The 23605-nt window shown below is 40.3% G+C and overlaps 1 protein-coding gene across 3 annotated transcripts in view; it reads right to left on the bottom strand.

Moving 5' to 3' along the window:
• Positions 1-7473: 7473 nt before the first annotated feature.
• Positions 7474-23605, bottom strand: part of ARMC2 (armadillo repeat containing 2) — a 107878-nt gene continuing 91746 nt past the window's right edge. For 2 of the 3 annotated variants that reach the window (XM_040474326.1, XM_040474328.1), the window contains 5 exons: positions 20518-20640; positions 20096-20209; positions 17410-17542; positions 16717-16877; positions 7474-9495 (listed from right to left, as the gene is read on the bottom strand). In XM_040474326.1, coding sequence (XP_040330260.1) covers positions 9338-9495; positions 16717-16877; positions 17410-17542; positions 20096-20209; positions 20518-20640 — 689 coding nt within the window. In that variant the 3' untranslated portion in view covers positions 7474-9337. Of the gene's footprint in view, positions 9496-10215; positions 10532-16716; positions 16878-17409; positions 17543-20095; positions 20210-20517; positions 20641-23605 lie in introns of those variants that run through there. The other variant, XM_040474327.1, reaches the window with a different exon arrangement.

Raw genomic sequence — 23605 nt, 5'->3', positions numbered from 1 at the left:
TCAGTGCCAAGAGGAAAAAATCCTACAGCCAAGAATACTCCACCTGGCGAGGTTATCATTCAGAATTGAAGGAGAGATAGAGTTTCCCAGACAAAAGTCAGAGTTCATCACCACTAAACATTAGAAGAAATGTTAAAAGGACATCTTAATTTTTTTTAATTTTATTTTGATTTTGTTTTTAATGTTTATTTATCTTTGAGAGAGAGACACACAGTGTGCGCAGGGTAGGGGCAGAGAGAGAGGGAGACACAGACTCTGAAGTAGGCTCCAGGCTCTGAGCTGTCAGCACAGAGCCCCATGCAAGGCTCAAACCCATGAACCGTGAGATCGTGACCTGAGCTGAAGTCGGATGGTCAACAAACTGAGCCACTGAAGCACCCCAGAAGGGCACATTTAAATGGAAATGAAAAGGTCATACCTAGAAGTTAGAAAATTATGGAAGAAAAAAATTCACCAGTAAAAGCAAACATATAAAGATATAGATCAATCACTTATAAAACTAGCATATAGGTGAAAAGATAAAAAGTTGTACAATTATATCTATAAAAATTAGTTAAGGATACATGAAATAAAAATATGTAAAACATGATATCATATACACACATGGGGTAAAACGTGCATGGGGTAAAAATGTAGTGCTTTTATTTATTTATGTATTTATTTATGTATTTATTTATTTTTTAACGTTTATTTATTTTTGAGAGAGAGAGAGAGAGAGAGACAGAGCATGAACAGGGGAGGGTCAGAGAGAGGGAGAGACAGAATCCGAAACAGGCTCTAGGCTCTGAGCTGTCAGGGCTCGAACTCATGGACCGCGAGATCATGACCTGAGCTGAAGTCGGCTGCTTAACCGACTGAGCTACCCAGGCGCCCCAGTGTAGTGCTTTTAAAATGTGTTTGAACTGGGGCACCTGGGTGGCTCAGTTGGTTGGGCATCCAACTTCAGCGCAGGTCATGATCTCATGGTTTGTGGGTTTGATCCCCACATCAGGCTCTGTGCTGATAGTTCAGAGCCTAGAGCCTGCTTCAGATTCTGTGTCTCTCTCTCTCTCTCTCTCTCTCTCTCTCTCTCTCTGCCCCACCCCTGCTTTCACTCTTCTCTCAAAAATGAATGTTTAAAAATAAATTAAATAAAATAAAAAATAAAATGTGTTTGAACTTCAGCAACCATCAACTTAATATAGACTGCTATATATCTAGGATGGTAAATATGAACCTCATGATAACCACAAACTAAAAGCCTATAATAGATACACAAATAATAAAGAGAAAGGAATCCAACCATAACACTAAAGAAAGTCATCAAATTACAAAAGACAAGTATAAGAGAAGAAAAAAGGAACAGAGAACTATAAAAACCAGAAAACAATTAACAACATAGCAACAGGTACATAGTTACCAATAATTAAATGAGCTAAATACTCCAATCAAAGGACTGAATGGATTAAAAAAAAAGAAAATCCACTTATATGTTGCCTACAAGAGACTCATTTCACACCTAAGGACACATAGAAACTGAAAGTAAAGGGATAGAGAAAGATATTCCATGAAATTGAAGTGGAAAACAAGCAGGGGGAGCAATGCTTATATATCAAAATAGACTTTAGAAACAAAAACTGTAACAAAACACAAAGAAGGGCATTACAAAATGATGAAGGGATCAATCTAACAAGAAGATGTAACAATTATAAATATCTATGCACGCCTACATAGGAGCACATAAATATGTAAAACGAATACAACAGACATAAAGAAATTGACAGCAAAACAATAACAGTAGAAGACTTTAATGTCCTGCTTACATCAAGAGATAGATCATCCAGACAGAAAAGTCAATAAGGAAACAGTGGCTTTGAATGACACAGAGCAGGTGAACTTAACAGATACATACAGAACATTCCATCCAAACAAAGCAGAATACACTTCTTTTCAAGTGCACATGGAACATTCTCCAGGATAGATCACATGTTAGGCCACAAAACAAGTTTCAGTAAATTTAACATTAAAAACCTATCAAGCATGTTTTCTGTACATAACAGTATGAAACTAGAAATCAACTACAAGAAAAAAAAAAACTAGAAGAAACACAAATAAGTGGAGGCTAAACCTGCTACTAAACATCCAATGAGTCAATGAAGAAATGAAAAAGGAAATAAAAAAAATACCTGGAACAAATGCAAATGGGAAACGATGGTTCAAAATCTTTTGGGATGCAGCAAAAGCATTTCTAAGAAGGAAGTTTATAGCAATTCAGGTCTACCTCAAGGAACAAGAAAAACTTCAAATAAGCAATATAACCTCAAACCTAAAGGAATCAGAAAAAGAACAAATCCCACTCTTAATAGAAGGAAGAAAAAAATAAAAAGATCAGAGTGGAAATAAGTAGAGACTTAAAAATAAATCAATTAAACTAAACGCTGGTTCTTTGAAAAGATAAACCTTTAGCCAGACTCATCAAGAAAAAAAGAGAGGACTCAAGAATAAAATTAGAAATAAAAGAGGAGAACTGACACCATAGATAGACAAAGGATAATTAGAGGCTACTATGCAAAACTATATGCCAACAAATTGGACAAACTAGTGGAAATGGATAAATCCTGGAAACACAATACTCCAAGACTAAATCAGGAAGAAACAGAAAATTTGAATAGACTGATTACTAGCAACAAAATTGAGTCAGTAATCAACTCCCAACAACAACAAAAACGTCCAGGACCAGATGGCTTCACAGGTGAATTCTACCAAACATTTATTTATTTATTTATTTATTTATTTATTTATTTATTTATTTATTTATTTTTATTTATATATGAAATTTATTGTCAAATTGGTTTCCATACAACACCCAGTGCTCATCCCAAAAGGTGCCCTCCTCAATACCCATCACCCACCCTCTCCTCCCTCCCACCCCCCATCAACCCTTAGTTTGTTCTCAGTTCTCAACAGTCTCTTATGCTTTGGCTCTCTCCCACTCTAACCTCTTTTTTTTTTTTTTTTTTCTTCCCCTCCCCCATGGGTTCCTGTTAAGTTTCTCAGGATCCACATAAGAGTGAAACCATATGGTATCTGTCTTTCTCAGTATGGCTTATTTCACTTAGCATCACACTCTCCAGTTCCATCCACGTTGCTACAAAAGGCCATATTTCATTTTTTCTCATTGCCACGTAGTATTCCATTGTGTATATAAACCATTTAAAGATGAGCTAATACCTTAAACTATTCCAAAAAAAATACAAGAATGCTTCCAGATTCATTCTATAAGGCCAGCATTACCCTTATACCAAAACCAGACAAAGACACTATAAAAAAAATAAAATTACAGACCAATATCCCTGATGAACATGAATGCAAATATCCTCAGCAAAATTTTGGCAAACTGAATTCAAAAATACATTTATAAAGTCTCACTTATCACCATCAAGTGGAATTTATTTCAGGGATGCAAGGGTATTCAATATCTGCAAATCAGTCAACATGACACACCATATTAACAAAATGAACGATAAAAAAATATATATATAATAATCTCAATAGCTGCATAAAAAGCATTTGACAAAATTCAACACCTGTTCATGATTAAAAACTCTCAACAAAGAGGGTGTAGAGGGAACATCCCTCAAGATATTAAAAGCCATATATGACAAACCCACAGCTAACATACTCAATGGTGAAAAATTGAAACCTTTTCCTCCAAGACTAGGAACAAGACAAAGATGTTCACTTTCATCACTTTCATTCAATATAGTACTGGAGGTCTCTAGCCACAGCAATCAGACAACAAATAAAAGGCACCTAAATTGGTAAGGAAAAAGTAAAACTATCACTATTTTCAGAGGATATGATACTATATATAGAAAAGCCTAAAGACTTCACCAAAAACCTAGTATAACTAATAAATGAGTTCAGTAAAGTTGCAAGATACAAAATTAATATGCAGAAATCTGTTGCAATGCTATACACTAATAACAAAATAGCAGAAAGAGAAATTAAGAAACAATCCTATTTACAATTGCATCAAAAAGAATAAAATACCTAGGTGAAAGATATGTACCTTGAAAACTATAAGATGTTAATGAAAAAAAACTGAAGACAGTACAAATAAATAGAAAGACATACCATGCTCATGAACTGGAAGGATATTATTAGAATGTCCACATTACCAAAGCAATCTACAGATTCAATGCAATTTCTATCAAAATAACAATATTATTTTTCACAGAACTAGAAGGAAAAAAAATCTTAAAATTTCTGTGGAACCACAAAAGATCCCAAATAGCCAAATCAATCTTGAGAAGAACAAAGCTAGAGGTATCACAACCTCAGATTCAAACTACACTACAAAGTAATCAAAACAATGTGGAACTGGCACAAAAACAGACACTTAGATCCTAACAGAACAGAATAGAGAGCCCAGAAATAAACCCACACTTATATGGTCAATTAACCCATGACAAAGGAGGCAAGAATATACAGTGGGGAAAAGACAGTCTCTTCAATAAATGGTGTTGTGAAAACTGGACAGCTACATGCAAAAGAATAAAACTGGACCACTTTCTTACACCATACACAAAAATAAACTCAAAATGGATTAAAGACCTAAATGTAAAATCTGAAACCATAAAACTCCTAAAAGAAAATATAGGCAGTAAACTCATGGATGTCAGTCTTAGTAATATTTTTCTGGATTGGTCTCTTTAGGCAATGGAAACAAAAGCAAAAATAAACTGTTGGATTATATCAAACTAAAAAGCTTTTGCACAGTGAAGGAAACCATGAACACAAAACAACATACTGATTGGGGAAGACATTTGCAAATGCTATATCCAGTAAGGGGTTAATATCCAAAATATATAAAGAACTCCTACAACTCAACACCAAACAAACAAAAAAAATAAAAAAAAACAAAACACAAAGATCTGATTCAATAATGGGCAGAGGACCTGAACAGACATCTTTCCAAAGGCATACAAATGGCCAACAGACACATGAAAAGATGCTAAACACCACTAATCAGGAAAATCCAAATCAAAACAATGAGATAGCACCTCATACCACACAGAAAGGCTATTATCAAAAGGATGAGAACTAACAAGTGTTAGCAAAGATGGGGAGAAAAGGGGACCCTCATGCACTTTTGGGAATGTAAATTGGTGCAGTCACTATGTGAAGCAGTACGGAGGTTCCTTAAAAAATTAAAAATAGAAGGGGCGCCTGGGTGGCGCAGTCAGTTAAGCGTCCGACTTCAGCCAGGTCACGATCTCGCGGTCTGTGAGTTCGAGCCCCGCGTCGGGCTCTGGGCTGATGGCTCGGAGCCTGGAGCCTGTTTCCGATTCTGTGTCTCCCTCTCTCTCTGCCCCTCCCCCGTTCATGCTCTGTTTCTCTCTGTCCCACAAATAAATAAACGTTGAAAAAAAATTAAAAAAAAAAATTAAAAAAAAAAATTAAAAATAGAAATGTCATACAATCAAGTAATTCCACTACTGGGTATTTACTCAAAGAAAAAGAAAACACTAATTTGAAAAGATATATGCACCCCTATGTTTATTGCAGCATTGTTTACAGTAGCCAAGTTATGGAAGCAACCTAAGCATCCACTGATAGATGAATAAAGAAGATGTGGTATATATACACAATGGAATATTAGTGGGCAGTAAAAAAAAACGAAATCTTGCTATTTGCAGCAACATGGATGGACCTAAAGGGTATTATGCTAAGTGAAATAAATCAGACATAGAAAGACAAATACTGTATGATTTCACTTATATGTGGAATCTAAAAAACAAGTGAACAAGCAAATAAAAAACAGAAACAGACTAATAAATACAGAGAACAATCTGACAACTGCCAGAGATGAAGACATGGGAGTATGGGCAAGGTAGGTAAAAGGGATTAAGAGGTACAAACCTCCAGTTATAAAGAACTTATGGGGATGAAAAGTACAACATAGGTAATATAGTCAATGATGTTATTAATAACTTTGTATGATGACAGATGGTAACTACATTTATTTTGGTGAGCATTTTGTAATGTAAATAATTGTTGAATCATTATGTTGTACACATGAAGCTAATATAATATTGTAGGTCAACTATACTTCCATTAAAAAAAAAAAAGTTGGAGGTCTCACATGTCCTGATTTAAAAATACATTACAAAGCTATAGTAATCAAAGCAGTGTGGTACTGACATAAAGACAGACATACAGAGCAATGGAATAGAACAGAGAGCCCAGAAATAAACCCTCATGTGTATGGTCAAATTAAGCACAAGCGTGCCAGGACTGTTCAATGAGGAAAAGACAATCACTTTAATAAATGGTGCTCAGAAAACTAGATATCCACATGCAAGAGAATGAAGTTGGACCCTTACTTTATACCATACACAAAAATTAATTAAATGTATTAAATACCTACATATAAGAACTATAAAACTCCTAGGAGAAAACATAGGGAAAAAGCTTCAGGACATTGGGTTTGTCAATGATTTATTGGATATAACACCAAAAGCAAAGGCAAAAGAAACAATAGACCAATGGAACTACATCAAACTTAAAAACTTCTGTGTATCAATGGGGCACCTGGCTTGTTCAGTCAGTAGAACATGTGACTCTTAATTTTGGGGTCATGAGTTTGAGCCCCATGACAGGCATACATAAAAACAAACAAAAAACTTCTGTGCATCAAAAGGCACAATCAACAGTGAAAAGACAACCTATGGAAGGAGAGAAAATATTTGCAAATCATATACTTGATAAGGGATTAATAGCCAGAATATATAAAGAACTCCTTCAACTTAACAACAAAAAACCCAAACAGACCGACTAAAAAATGGGCAAAGGACTTGAATGGACATTAATCCAGGAATGATATATAAACAGTCAACAAACAGATGAAAATACACTCAACATCACTATTAGAGAAATGCAAATAAAAACCACAATGACATTATCACTTTACACCCATTATGATGATTACTATAAAAAACAAATCACAAGCATTGGCAAAGATATGAAGAAATTTGAACCTTTGTGCACTGTTGGTGGTAATGCAAAATGGTGGAGCCTCAATGGAAAACATTATAGATATTCCCCCCAAATTAAAAATAGAACTGCTATACGATCCAGTAATTCCACTTCTGGGTATATACCCAAAAGAGTTGAAAGGAGGAGGATTTCAAAGAGCTATTTACACACCATGTTCACAGCAGAATTATTCACAATAGCTATGAGGTACAAGCAACCCAAATGTCCACTGATGGATGACTGGATAAACAAAATGTGGCATATACATACAAGGAAATATTATTCAGCTTTAAAAAGGAAGAACATCCTGTCACATGCTTCAACAAGAATCAACTTTGAGGACATTATGCTAAGTTAAATAAGCCAGTACAAAAAGACAAGTATCATATGATTCCACTTATGTGAGGTATCTAATCAAATTCATAGAAACAGAAAGTAGAAGGGTGGTTGCTAGGAGCTGGGGGGAAGAGGAAATGGGGATTTTTTTTTTAATGAATATAGTTTTAGTTTTGCAAGACGAAAAAGTTCTAGAGCTCTGTTGCAGAGCAATGTGAATATACCTAACACTACTAAACTGCACACTTAAAAATAGTATGGTAAATTTTATGTGTTTTTTTAATCACTTAAAAAAAAAAAACAAAAAACAAGGGTGCCTGGCTCAGTCAGTAGAGCATGTGACTCTTGATCTCAGGGCTGTGATTTTGAGCGTCATGTACAGTGTAGAGATCCCTAAAAAAATATTTTTAAAAAGCAAAGGGGAAGGCAGATAGGTGGTTCCAAAAGGTCCAGCTTGCACATGAGTGTGAGGGTGGAGAGTTTATATGGAGAATAGGAATAATGGTATTCCACCATGAGTTATTATATTAGTTATAAATACTGAGGGGGCTGTTTTGGGGGGAGAAATAGTTTGATCTTTTTCAGTGAAAGTAGAATATATGGCCTGCTATGGATTAAAAAAAAAAAGAAAGAAAAAAAAAGACTTAGACCCTTAAATGGTTTTGAGAGATCAGCCCCTCAGACTATACAATAAGGTATACAATAAGTGTCCCTAGGGGATTTTGCTGAGCCCTTGTCAGAGACTAGGCCCAGACTAGAAGGGCCCTTGGAAAGTCTATTTATTCCTGAAAATTTAGATATTATATTCTAATGGTCTTTGAGAGCCCATCCAGTCTGGAGTACATGCCCTCTTCCCATTAGTCTTGGTATTTTGTAGGGTGAGAGATGAGCCATTCATAACAGCTTTTCTCCAAGCAGAGTAGTGCATCTGCTTTTATTTCCAAATCTTCATTTGGCTAATATAGAATAATAATCTCAATTTCTTTGGTTTTTATCATTTTTTCAAAGGCCAAACTTACCCTGCAAAGAATAGTAAACTAAAAAATTACCATCACCATGCTATAATTTATTGAGCACCTACTTACACATCAGACACTATGCTAGGCAACTTGCCCATTTAATGTTTTTGTTATTTTCCCAAACTGCACTAGAATAAAACATTCCTATTTTACTATTCCCATTTTACAGTTGAAGTTAAAGAAATTAAGTTGCTTGCCCAAGGTCCACACAGGAGATAGCTAGGATTCAAGCTGAGATCTGCCATTTACCTAAGCCTATACCCTTTTGAGGATGTTCTATCACCTCCCTAATCACAGAGAGTTACAACTAGAAGGACTGTGTGGTCTAGTCATTTTATTTCAAATGAAAAGAAAGAGGTAAAGTACTCCCTTTTTCATCTATTTTACTTATTTAATAGAGTAGATTGCCCAAAGCAGGTGTCTCTAAATTTTTCTGCTTACTCCCACTCTTAACATGAAAACAAGAAAAATACTGGTACCTGACCAGAAAATTATTATTAGAGGACAAAGAATTAGTACAGACGGTTATGTGGTGATGTGGTCCTCACAGTGTTGATCACTGTTCTGCCCAGATACAAAATCTAGGAGTCTTCATTGCACGGTTCACTTACTGAACTGACAAACACTTAAATTCCAAAGTTGTTAAATCCAGATTTTAAGACTGGAACCGAAGTATTTAATACAGAATAGAAGAAGAAGTCATGCACTTTGAAAAACTGTGAATATATTTTCATCTTACATTTCTCATAGCAGAGAGCACATTTATATTCATTTTTCCATAATACCTACCTAACGAGAAGAAATGCCTATTTCTTCTAAGATACTTAGACTACTCACTAAAATCAGTATCTGAAAAACTTTCACTATTTGTCCATACTGAAAAACAAATGTTCATGCATGTTACCACTCCGTAAGAATGAAGGAGACCTGACTTCTTGCTTCTGTGGTTAATCTACATCATGTTAGAAAGAAGGAATAGGCAGTGGTTCCAGGAAGGTATGATGACTCTGAATTCGGTTCAGGAGCTGCTGGGCCACAGGTTTGAATTCTGTTTCCCACTGGAGTTTGTGATAGTTTTTTAGGCCTTGATCAAAACTGCCATCCAGTGCTAGTTCTTCATCTGCACCCAAAAAATTAAAATTACAGCAATTATTTTGGCATGTAATCCTACTGGTTAAAGTTTAAATTTTGATGGCATAAGTTAAATTCATCCTGGGTCATCTCTCATCTCAGTATAACACAGATATGATTTGGGGGTTACATTTGTTTTTTATTTTTTTTTTTTTTAATTTTTTTTCAACTTTTTTATTTTTATTTTTGGGACAGAGAGAGACAGAGCATGAACGGGGGAGGGGCAGAGAGAGAGGGAGACACAGAATCGGAAACAGGCTCCAGGCTCCGAGCCATCAGCCCAGAGCCTGATGCGGGGCTCGAACTCACGGACCGCGAGATCGTGACCTGGCTGAAGTCGGACGCTTAACCGACTGCGCCACCCAGGCGCCCCTACATTTGTTTTTTATAGGAGTAATTCTTGGGGCACCTGCGTGGTCCAGTGCCCAACTCTTGATTTCGGCTCAGAACATGACGTTCCGGTTTGTGAGATCGCGCCCAGAGTTGGGCTCCACACTGGTTGTGGAGCCTGCTGAAGATTCATGCTCTCCCTCTTGCCATCCCCCACTCGCTCTTTCAAAATAAATAAATAAATTTAAAAATTAAAAAAAAAGTATAGAAGTAGTTCTTCACTATAAAAAGGACAATAATCTTCTCAAAAGAAAAAAAAAAATCCTGGATTAAGTTGAGCTCTTATTTCAACTAATCCCCAAGTGTTTATATCCACATCCAAAAGTCAGATCACAGTTTCTCAGGAGAAACAAAATATTAATAGATATTCCTTATCTGCACATTAGAAAAGTGAATTACTTCAGTGGTTGACAGATCTAAAAGGAGTCAGGAAATCTTTTCGGAAAGTAACACAGTTGAATTTGACAATTGATTTGAAAATCAATTTTGCTGGCTTTAAAGCAGCCTCAGTGTACTTCTTTGTAAAGGCCCCTATGCTCTCACCAATAACAGTGAAAAGTGGGAGACTTTGAGAATCTGAAGTAGTGAAGTAGTATTAGAATCCCAAGTGAGTCCACGTATAATGTAGAAAAGCACTTGTAAAAAAAAAAAAAATTACAACCTTAATTTGCTTCTTATTCCAAGGGCACCCTGAATTCTGTAAACACTGAAAGTCTATCCAACCCAAATAGGAAGATAAACGGCCACTAAGTGTTCTGTGCCAATATTTTGCTTGTTTATATTGGGCCTCACACCCCGTATGTGAAGGATTTTAGGAAAATGGATTGGCCTGCCGGTTAGAAGACTGGCTCTTCCACTTCCTAGGTCTGTGGCTGAGGCAGACATGGTAAGTGGTAACCACCAAGCCCTAAAATGACCACAAATATTGCTACTTACGTAACTTGCAAACTTTTTAATAGGGCCAATTAAAATCCCATTATCAAATGCTTCATTACTGTTTACATCAAATTGCCTGCACTGTGTATCTTCATATATCCTTTGTACCTTGGCACTGTTGGTGTTAGTGTGAGTACCCTGAGTAAGATAAAGCAGCCTGCAATCCCAGTTTGGACCTCCCCCACCTCTCCTCCAACCAAGAGGACAGCCGTGCCGCTCAGAGATAAGTTCTGGACAGACACAAACACTTCAGTGAGGCACTCCCTTTGAGGCACTCCCAGCCCCTGTAGGCAAACCTGGACCTCCCCACCCACAAGCTAACCAGGGCCTCGAGGGGAGGAGAATGCCGACGGCCTTCTGGGCCTTCAGAGCCAATATTGAGCTACTTCCAGACATGAGAAGCCTGAGAGATTTCTCGATCCTCTTCCTGCTCACTCTTTTCCAGGTTTTCTGAGCACAAACTCATGTCAGACGATGAATTCTCTTATTTAATGCCCTTCTTTCCAAAGAGGCTTAGGGCTGCCGGCTGCCCAGGCACTTGGCAGTTCCTTCCTCTGCACAGGTTTTAGTTGGATTTAGTGGATTTAGCAAATCTCTATTTGGGTGTTTTAGGGCTTTTTTCAATCTAGTGTCAAGACTGTGTTACTTTTCTTGAGGTCTGGCCTATGATTAGTTAATCCACACTCGAACCCTATTAATTGTAAATTGGTTTAGACAAGGAAACAAAAGTGGCCCAACAGCTACAAGTAAAAGCAAAAAGTAGTCTTAAGTTTGAAAGTAAATACAGCAAATACATAAGAAAGTGCCCTACTACACTAGATATTATATTTTGGAATGTGTAGTCTTTGCAGTAAAGAATAGCAGAGGGGGCGCCTGGGTGGCTCAGTCGGTTGAGCGTCTGACTTTGGCTCAGGTCATGATCTTGCTGTTCTCGAGTTCAAACCCTTCATTGGGCTCTGTGCTGACAGCTCAGAGCCTGGACCCTGCTTTGGATTCTGTGTCTCCCTCTCTCTCTGCCCCTCCCCCACTCATGCTCTCTCTCTCCATCAAAAATAAACATTAAAAAAAATTTTTTTTTAAAAACAATAGCAGAGGCAAATTCAAGAACAATTTATATCTATGATTTTCAAACTCTTGACTGACCTAAAAGATACATACATACATCAGGACTGTACATTATGACTTACATATTTATTTACAATTAACAACCATTTCACAATAGAATACTTAGTCTTACTGCATGTAATATATTCTGATATTTTCTTTCTTTGCTACCACCTCATTTTTTTAAAGATGTTGGACACAGGATGGAAAGCACTGATTTTGATAACCAATCATTCTTAAGCTTTCTGTGTGAACAGCATACTTCTAATACTAGAATTTAAAGGAAAGTTTTAGAAAGGTATAGAAAGGAGTAATGAACCCAAAACAATAAATTCCTCAGTGATCATTACATCACGATTTCTGTTTCAGTTTAAGTATCCTGCAGCATCAATTAACGCTTCTCTTACTTCACTATCTCCCAATTTTCTGTTCAGCACCAGGTAGCTCTAAGAAGGTTGGATTATTTTCCTATTATAAGGCCCAGTCCTCACACTCCATGCTCTTCAGTGTGGACTTATTAATGTCATCCTTTATTTTCTTCTAATTTTTTTAGAAAAACATTTTTAAGTAATCTCTACTTAAAACATGGGGCTTGAACTCACAACCCTGAGATCGACAGTCAGATGCTCCACTGACTGAGCCAGCCAGGAGCCCCTTTAATGTGATCCTTTAACTTGAACACCAGGCCTCACTCTACCCCTTGTCTCACAGCCTAGGTGCTAAGTTGAACATATGTTACGATGAACATAAAATAACCTGTGTTCTTTGTGTTAGTAAACTGCACACACTGATCACCAGTTACCAGCTCTCCTGAGAGAAGCTCACGGTAGAACAGTGTGCCAGACTTGTGTACATCACTTAAAATAAACATCAAGATAAACACACTACTGATGAGTTTATAAGAAGTGACTGCAATACATCAGGACGTTTCAGACAATTTTCTTTTTAAGCTACTTTCCAAAAAGAACATCAACATCCCAATGTCCCAACCACGTTAAGGACCCTTACTTTCTCCTTTTTTTGTCTTTCCTCAGTCACCCATAAAAAAAAAAAAAAAAAAAAAAAAAAAAGTTGGCTAACTTCTATTACTGTATCAATTGCCTTGTTGTTATTTCTAAAAGCAGTGCACACTTCAATGTGGGCTTTGTGATTTAACAGCTCATTCTGTTTTCAAAATGACCAGCTTTTTAGCTATCTGTGTGAAACAACTGGAATTCCAGTACACTCTCACTCACCTATCCATACTAATTGCTGCGTCCTGGCTGGTCAGACATACTACAGCCCTGTCAGAGGTAAGGGTCTGAGGCTGGCACCGCACAGGCAAACACCAGGAAAGAGCTCAGTCCTTAGAATTTGTAAGGAGGGCCCAGTGATCACGTGAGAAATCCCTGACACACTGTGGCTCCCTGATCAAATGTGTTTATTTTTGCTCTCCACACCACAGTTCCCTTCCATGGGTTTGGGTGAGGATTTACAGTTAGTCAATCAGAGCACCTGGGTGGCTCAGTCTGTTAAACATCTGACTCTTGATCTTGGCTCAAGTCATGATCTTATGGCTCCTGGGACCGAGCCTCGCCTCCGGCTCTGTACTGACAGAACAGAGCCTGCTCGGAATTCTCTCTCTCCTGCTCTCTCTGCCTCTCCCTTGCTCATGCTCTCTCCTTCTCTCTCACAAAATAAAAAAAAAACTTGAGAGGGGCGCCTGGATGGCGCAGTCGGTTAAGCGTCCGACTTCAGCCAGGTCACGATCTCGCGGTCCATGAGTTCGAGCCCCGCGTCAGGCTCTGAGCTGATGGCTCAGAGCCTGGAGCCTGTTTCTGATTCTGTGTCTCCCTCTCTCTCTGCCCCTCCCCCGTTCATGCTCTGTCTCTCTCTGTCCCAAAAATAAATAAACGTTGAAAAAAAAAATTTAAAAAAAAAACTTGAGAGAAAGAAAGAAAGCAAGCCAATCTACAGGCATCTATCAAGGACCTACTTCATATGAGGCAATATCATTTCCCTAAAGTGGTTCAGTTGGAGTGGGGAAACAAGATAAAAGTTAACAAAACAATAACACAGGAGAAGTTACACAGTTCACGATTGCTATTTAAGAAGTACAGATTTCCTATGACTACACTGTGGGCTTGAAAAGCTGTGTGAGAAGGGTCTGCAGGGACGGGCAGCACCTGGCTGGGACAGGCACATGCAAAGGCTCAGAGGTTGGGGAAGCACAAGGAGAAGCCTGCCCTGGTTCTAAGGGAAGTCTGAGGGAGGGGCTACTAGAACGAAGTGCCTGCCGGGTACTGCATTCTGCTGAGAAGCTGCCCGTGCCCACACGGGGTTTAACGGGGCCCTTATGTGAGGCACCTGGGTTACTCGGTCAGTTAAGCACCTGATTTCGGCTCAGGTCATGATCTCATGGTTCGTGAGTTAGAGCCCCACATCGGGCTCTGTGCTGACAGCTGGGAGCCTGGAGCCTGCTTCGAAGTCTGTGTCTCCCTGTCTCTCTGCCCCTCCCCCACTTTCACTCTGTCTCTCTCAAAAATGAATAAACTTCAGAACAAATTTTTTTTAATTAAAAAAAAATTCAAAGGGGCCCATATGTAACATGTCCCCACCATTTTGTTATTTATGGTTGACCGCTCTGGACCTATGTGCCAGGGAAGGAAGCCACAGGTAGGCTGTGGTACAGGCAGCTGCTGCCTTAGCCCTGAAAGCCCTACACCCCAAGGGAGTGATTCAGGAAAGCAACCACACCTCTTCCCCAAACAGGAGACACATAGAAAGACGTGCCAACAACGGAGGAGACACATGCTGAGGGCAGCACTAAGAAGCCTCGAGAGAGTTGAAGCATGACCAAGCAGGAGCCTCTAGGGACTTTTTGCATCACAGCAGAGACCGAGCAGAGTTGAGTCTCAAGCAGGGTGGAGCAGATGATGGCCTGCCACTGAAGGGGTCACTCAGGGACTCTGGTTTCATCTGGAACGACCTTCTAGGTCCTGAGTGCCCCTCCAGCAGGCTTTGGGCAATGTGCTTATTTCCTGGCTTCCTTCTTCCCTGTGCACCCTTCCCTGAAACTCCTTCACTGAGCAGGTAGGGGTTCTCAAGCCTGGCTGCATAGCAAACTCACCTGTGGAACTTTGAAAAAAACACAGACAATTGGCCTCACCCTGGAGTTCCTCAATCAGCATGCCTGGGGATGGGGCCAGGACAAGAGTGTGTGTTTTTTAAATTCCACACCCAATTCCAATGTTCTGCCCCACTTGAGAACTGAATTAAGGCAAGTTGAGCACAGACTTCTGCTCCTGGCAACCTGAGAAAGCTCAGTGTTACCAGAGCAGACTGTGAACCTCAGTGATTTAAAATCATGTTCATTTTTTTTTCTTACTCTTACACCCACAAAATTATATTTACCTGAAAAGAGCAAATTTCACATCCATCTAGCAATCCTGATTCTTTCAAGTAACTTCTGGTTCTGAGTTCCTGTTTAATAACATTGTTACAACACTTAGCATTTACAAAGCACTTTCACAGCCCTGTTTTGAGGACTCCTTGTGTGTCAGGTACTCTATCAGGCTCTCTGTACAATGTCTCCTCCTTTATATTCTAACAACTCCACAAAGTGCCCATCAATGGTCCCTAGCTTAGAGATGAAAAAATATAAATTCAGGGAGGTTAAGCCCAACATTAAAAGTTTATATGTGACAAAAGCAAGGGCTTAAACTCAGAACGGTGTGCTATGGGCCCTGTGGTCTTTCCATTATGCACTCAGATGCTTATTTGATCCTCACTACTCCCCAGAGCAGGGCTAGGGTTATCATGTCCCCATCTCAGAGATGAAAAGACAGGTCCTGAAATTCTCTGGTCAAATCACACCACAAGAAAACACCAGCATTGGAATCCACAGCTTCTGAGCCACACTGAGAGCTTCCACATGGCCTTGCAGATGCAACACGGTGGCTGGGCAATGGTACAGACATGGTCTCCATTTTGAGAAAAAGGATTATTGAAAACATTCACTTATTTAAGTCATTGTTTTTAGACCTAACCCAGAATGAAAAAAATTCTCCTAAAAAAACTTTTTTTTTAACATAAACTATCCTTTCCTTTGATTTGTATCAGTGATTTCTTCCCTTTCAATGGTCTGAACCCCACTGCAATGTCAAATAATTTCACAGACCCTCCTCCACATAACATAGTTGCTAATTAAAATGTATAGATCCAGGGGCGCCTGGGTGGCGCGGTCGGTTAAGCGTCCAACTTCAGCCAGGTCACGATCTCGCGGTCCGTGAGTTCGAGCCCCGTGTCGGGCTCTGGGCTGATGGCTCAGAGCCTGGAGCCTGTTTCCGATTCTGTGTCTCCCTCTCTCTCTGCCCCTCCCCCGTTCATGCTCTGTCTCTCTCTGTCCCAAAAATAAATAAACGTTGAAAAAAAAAATTTTTTTTAAATGTATAGATCCATTAAAACCATGACTTGAGAGTAACTTTTAGCCATATTTTATCAATTCCAATGTTATATATTTTTAAACACCAATAATTTATGCTCACATCTGGTATTTAGGCAGTTTATAAAAAAATTCAGAAAAGAAAAAAATGAGAAAAGCCACAGAAAAAAACCATGACAGAATCCAATGAGTTGGAGTCCTTGTGTCCCCATTGTAAATAACATTCTGCCTCTTCTCAGATATTTCCAAATTTACACAGCTACTCAAACACATACCAATCTTTACCCATGCTGGTCACAGAAAAGAACATTTCTCCTACTCTGATAAAACTCACAGACTCACAGTCTGGAGTCTTACCTAAAAATGATGGTAGCAGGACTAACAATGTGTTGGTGTCTTCATCTCCAAAACATGATGAAGCGTTGGTGATATTTTCACTGAAGTTCCATAAAGTTTTGCAAACCAAGCAGGCCAGCTGCCAATCGGTAGGACCAAAATGTCTTAAACAATCCACCAACCTAAGTCAATAAAAGTCAAATTAAGAAGTTGTTAGTGGGGAGCCTGAGTGGCTCAGTCACCTAAGCGTCCAACTCTCGGTTTCGGCTCAGGTCATGATCTCACGGTGCATAACTTGGCTTGGGATTCTCTCTCTCTCCCTCTCTCTCTGCCCCTCCCCCACTCAAGCTGTCTCTCTCTCTCTCAAAATAAATAAACTTAAAAAGAAAAGTTATTGGTCAGAATCTCTTTAATTTTTGTATTTTTAGCATAATGACGATCATCCTGTATTATTTAATATGTATTATATGTAATTCAGTGGTTTTTTTTAACATTTCACATCTATAAATTTAAGTAGCTACAAAGTAGCAATAACCTACTTCTGAACGGTTTTAAGAGTCCAGTGGCACCTAAATTTCCTCTTCAGCCCGTAGCTTGGCAGTTCCAAATGCTGAAATACCTCCACCCCAGAAGAGTGATGAGAGGGGCCCAAGCTCCATGGGAAACCATTCCCTCTGACATCTGAGAGTCAGGACTCCATGCCTTGAAACTTACTTTTTAATGCCACCTCCTTCTTTTAGGATGACACGTTTGTTTTTATCCACAGTGAGATTTAGGAGAACGCCACAGGCAGAAAAGCAAATATCCTGATGCTTAGCATCGAGCAGTGCAATCATGAACTTGTGTACTGGGAGGACAGAGAACAAATGTGGACCAATAAGGCTCAGGGTTCCCAGCTGTACCTTAGATTATAAATGGCAAAGGGGGAAATGGGGAGTGGCTCGAAAAACCGGAAACTCTGCTAGGGGACTTAATCCATTCTACCTAAGGCTTTACTCATGCCCAGCTGTGGGTTTGCCAACATCCACTGCATCTAGAACTTGCTCCCCATCCCCCAAGTCCTTGGTCCCCCAGCAGTGCTGCATCTGACCCAGGCAGCAGTTCCCTCCTCAGGGCAATGATATAGTCCCTTCCAGTAGAAAGGGGGAAAAAAAAAAAAAATCACAAATTCCAACCACACAGGTGACATTCATCTCTAACATCTGATTCTTCTCAAGGGCCCCTTTGAACCTTTGCAGCAATTTTCTTTAAATACACAACCCCTGGGGGTGCCTGGGTAGCTCAGTCAGTTAACCATCTGCCTTGGGCTCAAGCCATGATCTTGTGGTTGGTAAGTCGAGCCCTGCAAAGGGCTGTCAGCGCAGAGCCTGTTTCAGATCCTCTGTCCCATTCTCTCTCTGCCCCTCCCACCACTGGTCCTCTCTCTCTCTCAAAAATAAATAAATAAACATTAAAAAAAATTTAAATACAGAACCCTGGGGGGGAAGTAGGCTCCTGTTGAGATCTCTAAAGTCTTCCAGGGCTTGTAAAAGAACTGCTCAGATGGCTGGAAACTGGCCTGTAGCAAGGCAGGACTTTCAGGGTAGGAGGCAGCTCAGGGCAAGACAGGCTTCCCACCTCTAGGAACCATTCTCCTTTACACCTGGGAAATGGAACCATCTATCCTGGTTTCTTATACCCCCAGAAGGGGCTGGGCAAAAGATTGGGGGAGGTTGGATAAAGTGTGTTCTGCCTCCGCCCTATCACCTAAGAGGTGGCCATCTTGTTCTGACTTTGGTCCCATTGATGGGTCAGACACATACATGTGTGTGTTTAAGAGTCTAAAGAATGCACCAAAACGTTAACAGTTATCTCTGGGGGAGTGAGATTATGGGTGACAGTTTGCTGCTGCTGCTTTTTCCCCTTAATATCTGTATTACCTAAATTTGCTACCATGGATAATCAGGAAGTTTTAGGTATTATACTTACATGAAATATTTGAGATGTATAGAGGTGGTTATCTTGTGTACCTGCCACCCGGCTTAAGAAATAAAATGTTACAGGGGTGCCTGGGTGGCTCAGTCAGTTTAGCATTTGACTTTTTTTTCTTTAATTTTTTTTAATGTTTATTTATTTTTAAGAGCGCGAGAGAGAGGCAGAGCATGAGTCGGGGAGGGGTAGAGAGAGAGGGAAACACAGAATCTGAAGCAGGCTCCAGGCTCTGAACTGTCAGTACAGAGCCTGACACAGGGCTCGAACTCACAAACTGCAAGACCATGACTGGAGCCAAAGCCAAAGCCTAACTGACTGAGACACCCAGGCACCCCTGGACTTTTTTTTTTTTTAAGTTTATTTATTTATTTAGAGAGAGGGAAAGCATGAGTGGGGGGAAGGGCAGAGAGAGAGAGGGACAGAGAGAATCCCAGGCAGGCTCCACGCTGTCAGCACAGAGTTGGACTAGGGGCTCAATTCCACAAACCCGTGAGATCATGACCTGAGCCAAAATCAAGAGTCAGACGCTTTACTGACTGAGCCACCCAGGTGCCCCAAGTGACCAACTCTTGATTTCGCCTCAGGTCATATTCTCATGGTTCTTGGAACTGAGCCGTGGATGACAGCACAGAGCCTGCTTTGGATTCTCTATCTCCTTTTCTCTGCCCCTCCCGACCTCAAAATAAAAAAAATAAACTTAAAAAAAAATGTTACAGATCCAATTTCATATCTTTGGGCATGCCTTCCCTTCCAACGGTGACTTCTGTCTTAAGTGTGGAGTTTACAATTTCCAAATGTCATTTGTACCTTTACATCATGACTATACATTACATAAACAATACTCAAGATCGTTATGCATGTTCTAAAACCTATATTAATGGCATTATTCTGTATATACCCTCCAGTCACTAGCTGTTTTGCTCCTATATTATGTTTGAGGCTGATCAATGTTGATCCACGAACCTCTAGTTCATTTGTTTTAATTGATGTAGAACTTTTTGTTGCATGAACATATCATGATGTATGCACACTTAGGTTTTTTCCATTTGTTGCTATTACAAGTAGGGCTGTAATGGACATTCTAGTACGTGAAGGAGAATGTCAACTGAGTCCATTCTCATGGACAGTAATAATGACTATAGATTGTTTCCCTTACACACACACACACACACACACACACACACACACACACACCATCTCAGAACTCGGAAGACCATGCACAAGGGAGAGGGGAATCCTGAGAACACTGACCAGATCTATCCTGGCATATCGAGTGGAGAGCCTTCCACATGCATGGAACGGCATGTCAAGCACTACGCATCCCAAAGCAGAAACAAGCATCATATTGTCATGACCCAAGCTCTAGAACTGCTTAGCTGTTTATTGGCAAGAAGTACATGCTGATGAACACGGAGTATCATTAACTCACCATTTTTCTGCACAATGAAATCACAGATGTCATGGTCCTGGGAGAGATTTCCAAAAACACGCACAGCTTCAAGGATTCCATCCATGTTATTACTCACAAGAAGCTTTATGAGCACTGGGTTTGGGGACCAGAGAAATAAAACCAGTGAATTTAAGTTTTAATTTAAAGGCTATTAGGCTCCAGTATTATACTAAATACTGATAACTCAAAATCTTAAAGCAATAATAAAACACAAACTGTAAGAGACTTTAGCAAGAACTTGGACACTAACTTTTCCCCATATTCCAATTTCTTAGAATTGAACGAGGCTCTTTGATATCTGTACCAGAAATCAGAAAATAGGAATGCCACCAGGTCTGTGTTTAGCAAATAGAGTCAAAATGTTAAATATTCATCCACCCAAACCCAACACTGAACCTTACATTCAGCAATATATAGCTTTTTGTCTTGAATTATGGAATTCTTCACTTGGTAGTAAGATAAGTTGTTGATTGTGGCTGTAGTATTGATCACCAGCTCCTCGCAATCCTCAATTGACTTGTATTCTGAAACACAGTAAGGAAAAGGGTATCAAAGGCTCATTGCAGGGGCAGAAACAACGACATCCTAACTGCAGCAACAGCAGCCCCAGGGACAAGCCACTGTCCCAGGCAAGGTCTGTGCAAGGGCACTGTTTGCTGCTTTATTTCCCAGGATGCTTCCTGCGTGGAAGTGCATCCAAAGCAGAGGACCATTCCTGGCCAGGTTTTAGAACACTCTAAGCTCGGTCCCTCCAGCCAGGGGGTCTGGACAAATTGGGCTGATCTAGGCCCTGTGTTTGTAGTAAAGTGGAGGTGCCAACACACCAGCAAGCTGAGCTTCTCTCACCCCCACTGGTTTGCCGTGTTCCTGAGCTCTCTGGGGGCTCCACCCTGCGAGTCTGTTCCCCACACTACCAGTCTGTTCCCCACACTTCCACCTCACAACAGAACGATCCTGGGGGCAAACTCTATCCATAACTCCTATCAGTGCTGCCCTCCAAACACGCAGACTCTGATCACTACTCACCTCCTCTAGTACCACCTAGCCCATCCCTCACCTCTTAACTAGCTACTCTTCTTCCAGCTTCCTCCCTGAGTCCATCCTTAACATGATGATCCTTGAATAGTAAGTCAGCTAAGGTCACTTGTCTTACGTGAGCATCAGGCCCTACCTGGGCAGCCCTAATCTTGACGTCTCTGGCCTCATTTGATGTTCTAGCCCCCAGGTCCCCAGTGCCAACCACACTGGTCTTCCTGCCCCCCCCCCTTTTTTTTTAACATATCAACATGATCCTGACTGAACCTTTGTACTGCTGCTACTCCCTCTGTCTAGAATATACTCTGCTTCCAGTTATCCACTTGGTTCACTCTTCACATCCTCCAGGTTGTTGCTCAGACATCACCTTATTGAGCACACATTCCTTAATCACCCTATATAAAACAGCATCCATTATTCTCTTCCCCTTACCTTACTTTTTAAAAAATTGTTTAATGTTTATTTATTTTTGAGAGAGACAGACAGAGCATGAGTGGGGGAGGGCCAGAGAGAGGGAGACACAGAATCTGAAACAGGCCCCAGGCTCCGAGCTGTCAGCAGAGCCAGACAGGGGGCTCGAACACACGAACTGTGAGATCATGACCTGAGCCGAAGTCGGACACTCAACCGAATCTCCCAAGCACCCCTCCCCTTACCCTACTGTTATCTTCTCCATAGCACATATAATCACCTGACCTGCTCAGTGTTTAATGTTTGTCTTCTAGGACTAAAATGGAAGCTCCACAAGACGGGATGTATCTGTTTTAGTCACTGTTGCATTCTTAGCACCTAGAGCAGAATCTGGCACATAGGGGTGCTCAATAAATAATTGCTGGATGCAAGAATGAGTGAAGGAATTAACTCTTTATTTAGCATATAAGGCCCTTAGTCATTTTGTCCCTGCCTTCTACTCAGCCTTCAGACTCATCTCTTGGTAGATGTAGCAATGCCAGTTAGGAGCCCTGGTTCCTGCTACCCCCCACTGACGGTGCTAGACCATGGGCCGTGTTTGGGAATCTGTTGTTTTTTGTCTCTTGCCTTGGTAGGACAATTCATTAGCTTGTCCAGAAAAAAAAAAAAGGCGGGTGGGGGTACCTCTTCTGTATCACCACCTTCTGTAGGACTACACATTTGGCCAGAAGGAATAGTGACTGACATCAGGGGCAAGAGGGTAGGCATTCACAGCTATGAGGCATATATCATGAACAGCACCAAGCACTTTATGTGCATTTAGCCCCACAAAAGTAAATAGTTAATAATGCTTTAAATGTGCTTACAAGCATTTGAACCCCCAATAATTAATACTCAAAAGGTGCATCTGTCTCAGTCAGCTCAGGCCACCATAACGACATACCACAGATTTGGGGCTAAAATAACAGAAATCTATTTTCTCACGGTTATGGAGGTTGGAAGTCTGGGATCAGGATGCCAGCATGATTGGGTTCTAGTGAGAACTCTTCCTGGCTGGGAGATGGCCGCCTTCTTGCTGTGTCCTCACATGGTGAAGAGACAGCAAGGGCAAGCTCTCTGGTGTCTCTTCTTATAAGGTACTAATCCTACTATGAGAACAGATTATGAATTTTGGGCAGGGGGCCAGGAGCAGAATACTATTGGCTGAAATGCAGCCCCTTCCCCAAATACACATGTTGAAGCTCTAACCTCCAATGTGATTGTATGTGAGATAGGGGTTTTAGGAAGTAAAGCTAAATGAGGTCATATGGGTGGACTACTTATCTCATAGGATTGGTGGTCTTATAAGGAGGGGGAGAAAGAGGGGGGGTGGGGATTGCGATCATTCTCTCTTTCTTGAGTGCACACTCTGAGGAAATGCCATGTGAAGACAGGGTGAGAACGCAGCTGTCTGCGAGCCAGGAGGCGAGCTCTCATCTGGAACCCAACTGGCAGGCACCTTGACCTTGGGCTTTCAACCTCCAGAACCATGAGAAACAAATTTCTGTTGTTTAAGCTACTCAGTCTGTGGTATTTTGTTATGGAAGAGTGAGATGGCTAATAAAGGGGGGAAATGGGACACAAATGATTGGGGGCCATAATTATAGATACCATGAAAGCCTGAAAAATAAAAATATAAATAAACTTTAATCACATGGACTAATCCAGGAAAAATTAAGGATTTTAAACTCTTTGTGGTTAGTTTGGCCAATCTTTGGTAATTTGATTGGTATACTTTATTATTATTATTTTAGAAAGAGAGAGAGCATGCAAGCGAGGAAGAGGGGCAGAGGGAGAGAGAGAGAGAGGGAGAGAGAGAGAGAGAATCCCAAGCAGACTACATGCTCAGAGCTGAGCTCGATGTGGGGCTCCATCCCACAACCCAGGGATCATGACCTGAGCAGAAATCAAGAGTTGGAAACTCAAAGAACTGAGCCACCCAGGCGCCTCCAGTATACTTAAAAAAAAAAAAAAAAAAAAAAAAAAAAGATAAAATTCACATAC

The sequence above is a fragment of the Herpailurus yagouaroundi genome, unplaced genomic scaffold (assembly GCF_014898765.1).
Source record: "Herpailurus yagouaroundi ecotype Mexico unplaced genomic scaffold, PumYag 139, whole genome shotgun sequence".
In the NCBI taxonomy this organism is placed as follows: domain Eukaryota; kingdom Metazoa; phylum Chordata; class Mammalia; order Carnivora; family Felidae; genus Herpailurus; species Herpailurus yagouaroundi.
This window is presented reverse-complemented; position numbering and strand designations above follow the sequence as displayed.